This window comes from Myotis lucifugus, unplaced genomic scaffold (genome assembly GCF_000147115.1).
Source record: "Myotis lucifugus unplaced genomic scaffold, Myoluc2.0 scaffold_1067, whole genome shotgun sequence".
Lineage (NCBI taxonomy): Eukaryota > Metazoa > Chordata > Mammalia > Chiroptera > Vespertilionidae > Myotis > Myotis lucifugus.
Window position 1 is genome coordinate 18,964 of NW_005872115.1, and position 10,655 is coordinate 29,618.

Here is a 10,655-nt window from a genome sequence, read left to right on the forward strand (position 1 = left end):
CCAGTGACAGGCGGCGCGGGAGGGGACTGTGCGGCGCCCGGGTTCCGGGGCGGAAGACGTGACGCAGGACCCGCCCCCTCACACCGATGGGCCCCTCCGTCTCCAGGGCCCGGCCCCAGCCTATCAGACGCCGGCCTGGCCCTGCCTGTCAAGCACCATCCTCGCCCTCCGTTGGCCCAGAACCCGGCTCCTCCCCCTCTCACGCCCGCCAGTCACCTGGAAGCCCAGCCCCCAGCCGGTCCGCCCTCCCGGGCCGGACCTCGTCCGGAGCGCGGCCGGCGGACGTCAGCCGGCTCCCTCCTGGGCATGCGGCCCGCTGCGCCCCGACTGCGCGCTTTGCGGACCCGCCCCGAGTGCGTCATCCGGCAACAGCCCGGCTCTCCGAGGGGGCCCGCGGGCGTGGGGAAGCGGGAAGGTAGGGTGCCGCGGACGGGGCGGGGACGGTGGTTGAAGTGCGCCCCGGAGTGCAGATCCCGACGCGGCCACTTCCTAGCTGGGGTGACCTTGGCCAGTCAGAAAACCCCGAGCCCCAGTGTTCGCCTCCTGGCGCTTCGGATGAGAATGGCACTGGGCTCCCCAGGACACTCCGTACGTGTTTGACACAAACCCGGCACGGCAGGCGGCAACCACTCCTGCTTCAAACATCCGCCAGGACCTGCTCTGCATCGGCTCTGTGAGCCGCGGGGATGCAGCGTGAACTCGGTGGGACCTCGTAAGAAGCCGATAGATGTACCTTTGTTCACGGTTGCGTCGCTGCTGTCCCACATTCTACACATGGGGAAACTGAGTCTGAGAGTAAGATGGCATTTCAGTGTATTTTACTCCACTCAGCAAGCCTTGAAAAGGGTCTCCTCCTGGCTGTCCCTGGGCCTTTGGTTCTCTCCTCTCCTCTTGGGGCCTCATCAGCTCCTCTGGGTAATGGCCAGATGGGCCAGTCCTCTCCGATGATCAGTCTGGCGCTGGGATCAGGTGACTGGATGGAAAGCTACAGGCTAGTGAGGGCAGGAAGCACCTGGCAAAGGTCAGGAGGCCAGCCCTTGGCCTAGGGCAGGCATGAGTGTGTGGCCTGCCAGGGACCTCACGTGATGGAAGCAAATTCCAACGCCCGCTGGAAACGCTTGGAGCAGGGGTGCTGACCTCTGCTTGCCCCTTTGTAAAACAGGGGTGATCCCTGCAGGCCCCACCCCACCCGTACAGTGATGGGGAGGGCCAGATAAGATAAGGGGGAGACCTTGTAATTATCCTCTCTTCCTGTGTCCCTTGCTTACCCTTTCCAGGAAGTGGGTGGAAAACCCTGAGCTATGGATGCAGACAGGTATGGGTTCAATGTCAACTCTGCCACTCACTGGAAGTCACTGAGCAGCTCGGCGCCTGCCCCGTGGGACAAGGAGGCCTCTCTGAAAGGGGTTCCTGAGCTCGGGCTGAGGAATTGCTGGCTCACAGCCGGGCCCTCACTAAATGCCCAGGAAATGTTTGTAAACACACTGCGGGCCGCCTCCTACAGGAAGCCATGCTGGCCTTCCCACTGCTGGTGTCTAGAGTGGCCCAGAGCGCTCCGTCCAAACGGGCTCTGCGACCTTGGGCCTTTTGCTTCCTCTCAGGACCTGCTGCTTCTCCATCTGAAGATGGGCACCAGGAGCAACTACCCTGGCAGGACTGCAAGCTGGGCCCGGTGGGCTTTCTGGGTTCAGGTCCTGCCGGCCAGTCGGACTTCCACTCCTGCCACGTTCCCCTGCCCTTCTGCTCCTGGGCCTTCCTGCTGCCCCTTGAACATACCAATCCCGGTCCTGATGCAGGGCCGCCACCCCTGCAAGCTGTCCCCTCTGCTGGAACATTTTCCCCCTACCCTCTCTCATCATCACTCCTGGGGCTGGTTCCCTGTCATCCTGCAGACCTTCTCCTACATGAACTCTCCTAAGAGGCCTTCCTAGTCATTCCCCAGATCAGCTTTAGTTCTCTGCACGGCACTCGTGCCACCAGTATCTCTCCCGCTACACTGTGGGCCCCTCCTGGGCAGGAATCTTGCCAACTCATTCTCTGCTGTATTCCTGATGCACAGCCCAGGGCCGAGCACATAGAAGGTGTCTAATAAATATCTGAGGAATAAACAAAGGAAGGACGGAAGCATGCCACAGATATCAATGAAATGCCTCGAGGCCCATGCTGACCTCCCAGGCACCCATATGACTCAGACAGGCCCTCCAGTTGGAGACATTGACAAGGTTAGTCAGGGAGCTGGACAGACAGCCCAAGAATTACAAAACTCCATGAGGGTGCTATAAATAGATGCATGAGCAAGAGTCCCAGGAAGACGCCAGACTCCACCTGGGTGAGGTCAAAGAAGGCTCCTCAGAGGAGGTGACTTTAAGACTAGACCTTGAAGGATCTGTAGGAGCTTCTCAGGCAAAGAAGCAAGAGTCTCCCTAGAAAGGGTTGTAGGTACGAAAGGGGCCGCACAGGAGGGCCAGTGGGGAGCACCACAGGAGAGCTGTTTCTCAGCTGCTGCAGCAATATCTGCCGGCCGCCCTTGCCTGGAAGTAGTACAGTGAGGCTGGGGGACCCCACCGCCATTCAGAAACCAAGAGGGGCATTTGACAGGGTCACAACAGCTGCCTCTTACCCTGACTCTGAGAAGAAAAGTCCCAAACACCCCTCTCTGCAGACTCCAGGGAACTGAGGCATGGGAGGAAAGGGAGGGTGTAACCAAGCATTGATGTGGGTGTGAGCTGAGGTGGGCAGGACCTGGGGTGACAGAGGGCTGGAGAGAGGGTGGTCTGAACCCAGGATCGGGGAAGCTCATTCATTCATTCAACAACTATTTATTGAGCACGTACTGTGTGCCTAGTACGAGGGCACAACACTGAACAAGATAGACACATCTCCCAGCCCGCCGGAGGTGACGGACTAGTGGGTGAGCCCCAGCAAAATGCCCAAGTGCAAGCAGTCTGCCAGAGGATGATAATTCCTATGGAGAAAAGGAGGGAAAGGAATATGGATGGAGACAGGGACATGGATGGGTGGGGTGGGGACTGTAACTTTAAAGAGGGAGGTCTTGCCGGAACCGGTCTGGCTCAGTGGATAGAGCGTCGGCCTGCGGACTGAAAGGTCCCAGGTTCGATTCCGGTCAAGGGCATGTACCTGGGTTGCAGGCACATCCCCCAGGAGGCAGCTGATCGATGTTTCTCTCTCATCGATGTTTCTAACTCTCTATCTCTCTCCCTTCCTCTCTGTAAAAAATCAATAAAATATATTTAAAAAAAAAAAATAAAGAGGGAGGTCTAAAACGCCTCCCTGGGAGGTAACCTGAGCCTGGACCTGAGGAGGAGCCCTGAGGATGTCTGGGGAGCACACGCCTGAGATGGATGCGTGTAGGGGAATGACAGTGCGGCTGCAGGAGTGGGAGATGCTGGGGCCCCTGCTCTCACCTCTGTGCTCTCTTGCTCATTCACACACCTTGGCATAGTCCCAACCCCACAGACCCCTTTAAACCTACGTCCACACAGCCATGTACAGGCACGGGGAGGCCACACCTGCTCAGGTACATTCGCAGACAGTCCACAGGCACAGCTGCGCCCTCCCACCTTCCTGAAGCCGAGGTCTCCCTGGCCTGCTGACCCACAGCGCCCTCTGGTGGCCAGCTGTGGCGTGGTGCTGGCCACGCTGTGGGAGCTCTGGGCGGCGTCAGGGACCTCCCTGCCTCTCCTCCTCAGGGCTTCCTGGCCCCAGTCCTCCCACGTGCCACCAGACAGAGCTTTCTGAATCCAGGGCTGCCGACTCCAGAACGTGCTGAGGCTCCCTAAGTGGGGAATAACCGCCCCAGGCATCTCCCCAGCCCAGCACTCCCAACGCCAGCTCTACTCCTGGGACCTTTGCAAAGGCTGTTCCCGCAGCTGGGAATGTCCTTCCTTGCATTTTCCACCTGACTCATCCCTACCCGCTTCACGAGGACCAGCTTTGCCTGGTCGGTGTGGCTCAGTAGGTTGGAGTGTCATTGCACATACCAAAAGGTCACAGGTTCGATTCCCGGTCAGGACACATACCTAGGTTGCAGGTTCAATCCCTGGCCCTAGTCAGGGCATGTGCAAGAGGCAACTGATCGGTATCTCTCTCTCTCTCTCTCTCTCTCATCCCCTCTCTCTAAATGTCAATGAACATGTCCTTGGGTAAGGATTTAAAAAAAAAAAAAAGACCAGCTTTGAAACCAGGAAGGGAGATTCTGTGGAACACCCCAGGCCCCACCCAGCCCCTCTCATCAGGAACCCCAGCTCGGCCAGTGGTCGCACCCCCACCTGCCTCTCCGTCACACTTATGCTGCCCCAACGCAGGGTGGGGCTGGGTCCTGTGACCCAGCAGCAGGGGCTGGAGGCAGTTCTCTGGGGCAGGAGAAAGCCCTTGAAGAGTTGGGGGGAGGCAGGAGCCTCTGACTCAGGGTCAGGCTCCGAAGTCACAGCACAAAAAGGAGGGAACTTCGAGTGTCCAAGGGGGATCCATACACGTTAGATGGCTCCACCAGCAAAACAGCAAGTACCATTGTTAGAGCCTCTGCTGTGTGCTAACCCTCGAAGCACATCGTCGCAGGGACTCCCTCCAGGGCCAGCCGCACGGGGCACTGGCTTTGCTGTGATCTCTGAGGTTCCCCCGCACACGGCAGGCACTCAGGGAACAACTGTGCCTTGGAGGAAGGTGAGAAAGGATGGGGAAGCTGAGGCTCGGGGCGGTGCAGAGCCACGGTACTGGCAGAGCTATTGCTGGAACTGTCAGATGAGACAGTGTCCCTTCCTTTTCCGACACAAGCTTGTCTTCTGCAGAGCAAAACACAGCTGCTTTCTGGAGAGGTGCCAAGCTGTTGGATCTTGACGGAGCCCTCGGGCCTGCTCTGCCCCACATCCTGCAGAGCTGCACCCCAAGAGCCTGGCTCAGAGACTGCCTGCCTTCCCTGGTCCTCACGTGTGGCACTTCCTGCCCAGGGGCGGGCACAGGCATTGATTGACACCTGTTGCCCTCCGAGCCTGAGACCTGACATGACCTGATGAGGCTGGTGTGGCTATACCTTCATCTCAGAGACAAAACGGAGGCCCGAGGTTTCATTCAGGCCACTGCCAGGAGGGCTGGAATCGGGTTCTTAACACAGGTCATCGGAGCAGCCTGCACGGCGGGCATTGGCTGGGAGACTCGCACTGGTTCCCTGGGATTCAGGACCTCCGAGGTGTTGGGGGGAAGTGCTGTACACCCAGAGACAAGATCATAGACCGGGGAGAGGAGAGGTGGACCTGCATGTGGGTCAGGCCAACTCCATGACCTGGGTGCAGCCCAGTATCAGCTGCTCAGGCTGCTTTCAGATCTGAGGGGAGTCCTGGCTCCCCAAGAAGGAGCCAAGTGACCTTGAGCCAACACTTGTCTCAGCCACGCCTTGGAGATCATCACTTCAATTTTTATCAGTGTTTCTTTTCCCTTTCTTTTCTTAAAAAAATATACTTTATTGATTTCAGAGAGGAAGGGAGAGAGAGAAACATCAATGATGAGAGAGAATCATTGATCAGCTGCCTCCTGCACACCCCACACTGGGGATCGAGCCTGAAACCTGGGCCTGGGCCCTGACCAGGAATTGAACCATGACCTCCTGGTTCATAGGTCGATGCTCAACCACTGAGCCAGGCCGCCGGGCTCTGTTCCCTTCAGCTGTTCCCAAGCCTGGGCTTACAGCCCTCCCATGATGAGGGTCTCACCCTCTCACTGGCGGTGTCTTCCATTTTCAGGAAACTCTGACCATTACCAGCTTCTTCCTTAAGTTCTGCTGAAGTTGGTCTCTTAGGGATCCCAAACTCAGATTCAACCCAGCCCTGCAACATAAACTCTTGAGCATGTATTTTTGCTTGACCCTGAATTAAGTGCTAAGGGTACAAGGTCCCTGCCTTCATGGAGCAAGTCTTCTGGGGGAGATTGAGAAAAAGGCAAATACGTCAGTGAAAGTAAATATATAAAGTAATTTCAGATAGAGATCAGGCTATGAACAAAAGTCAAGCAGGGAGATGTGGCAGGGGCACGGGGATGGCTCCCTCAGGCAGGCTGGTCAAGGAGGCCTTCCTGGAGGACGTGTCCTCTGAGCTCAGACAAAGTGACAAGAGAAGCCATGTGGACCTGGGGCAGGGCCTGACACACAGAGGTCCTCAGGGAGCAGGTGCAGGGCTTCTGGTCACCACCACCTGAGCAGGGACGTTTGTCTCTCTTCCCTCCCAAGTCCCCACTAAAATGACAGTAACATTTCAAAACAGGAAGGCAGTCTCGCAAGGGCAAAAAGAGTAGGAAAGTCAATGACAGGGACAGGAGGAATCTACAAAAATTTTAAAGCTGGAAAATAAATAGAAACATGTTACCAACTTAGCAGAGAAGAGGAAGGTGAGCTCAGTGTGCAGGGAGGGGCCGGTGTGTAGGCCACCCCCAGACGGGAGCACAGCCTGAGAGGGGCGGGGCGCGTGAGGACCAAGAGCCTGTAAAGGTAGAATTAACGCCCCCCCCCCCCACCTCCCAGGAGTCTCCAGGCTGAAGGACCCCTGGCGCCCCGCTTGCTGCAAGAAGAAAAGAAGACAATGATTAACTCCTGAAAAAAACACAAAATGGAACATGGAGTTATAAAGTACTGCCTGGCTCAGCTGGGAATGTTTACATAATCATCACATTGTAAACACTAAACACTGATGTCTCCAAGAATGGTGATGAGAGTGGGCACTTGGGGAAGGGCAGTGGGGGGCCCGGTGTGACAGCATTCAATCATCACCTGGTAGCAGGACGCCACCAGACACTGAAGCGGACGAGAAAGAACAGGAGTGGAGTGTAAGCCGGCGGCTGAGAAGTGGGAGGAAGAGCGGTCGGGGCTGAGGCAGGTGCGCTGGGAGGTCGGCAGTGGATGCAGGCAGCCCGGTCCATTGGGTCACCGCGTTCCCAGGCCTGGAACAGCCTGACCCCCAGCGGATGTCCAGCCTCCGTGTGTCCAGGGGTGTCAGCAGGCAGCGTTCATGCTTCCGTGGCTTTTACCAGCCGTGTGGTGCTGTGTGCCTCGTACACTGTGCAAGTATTACTTCACTGAAAATAAAAGGTAAACTCTGAGGAAAAGGGAAAGGCCAGTGGGTCCTGCGAGCAGGCAGGGAGGCAGGAGAGGAAGGGCGCGAGGTCAGGAGGCGGGCCCACGTCGTGGGAGGCCAAACACCGAACCTTTTTAGAGGACCCGAGTCACTCGGGACGCTCCGGCGGCCAGCCACACGCTCCCGAACAAAAGCCCGAGTCCCTCCCCAGGCCCCGTGGACGCCGCCCCGCCCGAGCCGGTGCCGCCCCAGCCTGTGGTCCTGGGAACGGGTGACCTAGTGGCTGCCCGGAGCGGGGAGGAGGGCCCACGCCCAGTGCCCACCAGGGAGACTGGAGCAGGGGAAGGGGCCGTGCCCACCGGGAGCTGCGTGTGTGGCCCCGGGCGCGCCTCCACCCACGCCTCTCTGCGGGGTCTGCGGGGAGAGCTGGGCCACGCAGCTCGCGGGGGAAAGTCAAACCCCTGATCAGACAGCGCCTGTGACAAACACTTTTTAGCAGGAACAGTAACGACTTTAAAAAATTTTTTTATTTTTCAATTACAGCCCACATTCAATATTATGGTGGTTAGACAATCATATACTTTACAAAGTGTTCCCCCCAATACTTTACAAAGTGTTCCAGTCCCCACCTGGCACCATACCCAGTCATTACCATAATATTGACTGTACTCCCTAGGGCAGTGATGGCGAACCTTTTGAGCTCGGCGTGTCAGCATTTTGAAAAACCCTAACTTAACTCTGGTGCCGTGTCACATACAGAAATTTTTTGATATTTGCAACCATAGTAAAACAAAGACTTATATTTTTGATATTTATTTTATATATTTAAATGCCATTTAACACAGAAAAAAAACAAAAAAAATGAGAACCTATGGTGTCATAGGTTCGCCATCACTGCCCTAGGCGGCACCTTGCGTCCCTGTGACTCTTCTGTAACTACCAATCTGCACATCCTAATCCCTGCACCTTCTCACCCCTCCCGCCCCCCAACTACCAGTCTGTTCTCTGTGTTGTGAGGCTGTTTCCGTTTTGTTTGTTTCTTCTCTTTATATTCCACATACAAGTGAAACCCTGTGGGATTTCTCCTCTCTGTCTGAGTGACTTCACTCAGCAAGACACCCTCCAGGCCCGACACCCGGAGCCGGGCAGGCGGGTTCTCACTGGGACGGGAGCTTTCCTTTCTCCAAGCTTTTCTGCCTGTAGACCCTCCATCCAGGCTGGAGCCAGCGGTGAGATTTCCCTCTTTGTTATCCATTTGTCTACTGATCGGCACTTGGGCTGCTTCCAGATCTTGGCTGTTGTAAATAACGCTACAACAAGCATAAGGGTGCATATATTTAGCATCTATTTTTCAAATTTGTGTTTTGAGTTTCTGTGTATATATTCCCAGAAGTGGGATCACTGGGTCAAATGGCAGTTCCATATTTAATTTTTTGAGGAAACTCCATGCTGTTCTCCACAGTGGCTGCACCAGCCTGCCTTCCCACCGGCCGTGCACGAGGGTCCCCTGGTCTCTGCGTCCTCGCCAGCACTTGTCTTTATGTCGATTCTTTCACTGTCTCCCACCTCCCTGCACAGAGAAGAAGCTGTGTTTCCTCAAAAGAAAACTCTGGAGCAGCTGGGCGAGGGCCTTACCGCCCGCCCCGCTCCAGGAAGGCTCAGCCAGCCGCCCTCCCAGGCGTTCTGCTCCCAGGCCCTCTGGGGTGCAGGAGAGGTTGACCTTGGGAAACTGCAAATGTTCTTGGGTGGAAAGAAGAAGGTGTTCCCCAGGGGGAGGCAGGCTGCAGGGGACACTGGAGGCCACCAGCAAAGGCTTCGTCTCCTCCCCACACCCAGCCTGACGCTGGTGGGGATGGCCCGGTTCGCGTAGGCAAGTGGCCCGCTTTGCGTCCTCAGCCTAGATTCCCAATCATATGCCAGGAGCCGCTTGGAGATGGAGCCAGAGCTGCCAGCCCGAGAGAGTGCCTCGCGTGGCTTAGGCCTCAGCCTTGGAAGGTGAAAGCAGGCAAGGCAGCCTTTGCACTGAGCCTAGGGAAGTGTTTGCAATGACAAGAAAGCAGTGATGATGAGTGCCAGACCGAAAATTAAAAACCTCGTTTAGCATTAACACCACTATCATACTGTCTGCACCGTCAGACACGCCTTCCAGGGGCCCAGTGTCCCCTCCCTTTCCCATAAACACCCCTCGCCTTCGCCTCCTAGTCAGACAGCGTTGGCGGTTCTGCCTGGTCAGAGCATCCCCAGTAGCTATGCTTGTTGATCTCAAGAAACGTGCGCTGCCTCTTGCTTAAAGGCCCTTCTATTTGTGAGTTAACAGAGGCCATTGCTTGTGCAAGAAACGGCAGGAAGGACGCGCAGCCTTGCGCCCTCAGAGTGCGTCCCCCAGGGCTGTTCTGTGCGTGGCTGGGAGCTGGGCCACGGCAGGGGACCAGGGGGCCACATGCCCCAACACGACCTCGCCTGCGCCTGGTGGGAATGCTTCTTCCTGCCACCTGGTCTCTGCGTCAAGACATGGGGAAAGTTTGCTAAGAGCTGCAGCTCGGTCAAAGCTGCAGAGTAGAAATGGAGGAGATACTCCGTCGGGTTGGCAATATGCTTTCTGGGCACTGATATTACAAGAAATGCTTTTTCTGTCAAACATTTCTGCAAGACCCATGTGTTGTTTTTAACATATATTAAATATATAGTATTTTAATGTTAATAAAGTCCATAATATAATTAATGTTAATGTAATATTTTAATATAAACAAATGCCATGGTTATTTTTATTGACTTTTTTTTGAGAGAGAGAGCGGAAGGAAGAGGGAGAAAGGGGGGGACATCAGTACGCTGTTCTACTTATTTATGCACCCGCTGTACTCTGACCAGGGACCCAACCCACAGCCTCGCGCATCAGGACAACTGAGCTACCCGCCAGGGTTACTTTTAGCTCTGCCTGTCGGTTAGCCCAGGCGCCCTCTCCCCTGCGCCTCCCTGCATGACCCACACTGAGACCCTCAGGGGCCAGGGCTCCGACTCCAGGAGCCCGGCGGGGTGCGTCGGTTTGGCTGAAGCACAGGGTCGCAGCCAGTGCTGATTCTAACCCAGCCCCTGGCCTCACCTGCGAGAGGGAAGCGGTAACTCGGGTTGACCCTGGGCCAAGTTCCAAGCCTGCGCTCACAGGTCCGCAGCAGATCCGTGTGGAGAAAGGCATGACCGCAGCTGGGAAAGTCACAGAACGCCCGTCTGCTCGTCTCCTGCTACGGTACAACCTTCTCCCAAACTCCGCGGCGAAAGCAAGTGCGTTAGATGCTCAGGACAGAGCAGGGGCGGGCTGCCTCTGCCACAGGTCTGGGGCCTCAGCTGGATTCTTAGAGGCCCCATCCTTTCCTGCTGCACCTGGGCTGGGAGGACTCCAGGCTGGGCCCCGCTGGGGCTGTGGGCGGGGCACCTGTGGGCGGGGCTCCTGTGGGCGGGGGGCTCCTATGGGCGGGGCTCCTATGGGCGGGGCTCTTGTGGGTGGGGCTCCTGTGGCGGGCTCCTGTGGGCGGGGCTCCTGTGGGCGGGCTCCTGTGGGCGGGGCTCTATGGGCGGGCT

General features: G+C 56.7%; 1 protein-coding gene across 1 annotated transcript in view; it reads right to left on the minus strand.

The window, feature by feature from the left end:
- LOC102422666 (dual specificity mitogen-activated protein kinase kinase 3) overlaps window positions 1-782 on the minus strand; it is a 19,703-nt gene extending 18,921 nt beyond the window's left edge. The window contains exon 1 of the mRNA XM_023747939.1: window positions 734-782. Within this exon, the coding sequence (XP_023603707.1) occupies window positions 734-776 (43 nt within the window). The 5' untranslated portion in view covers window positions 777-782. The remainder of the gene's footprint in view (window positions 1-733) is intronic.
- Window positions 783-10,655: the final 9,873 nt, after the last annotated feature.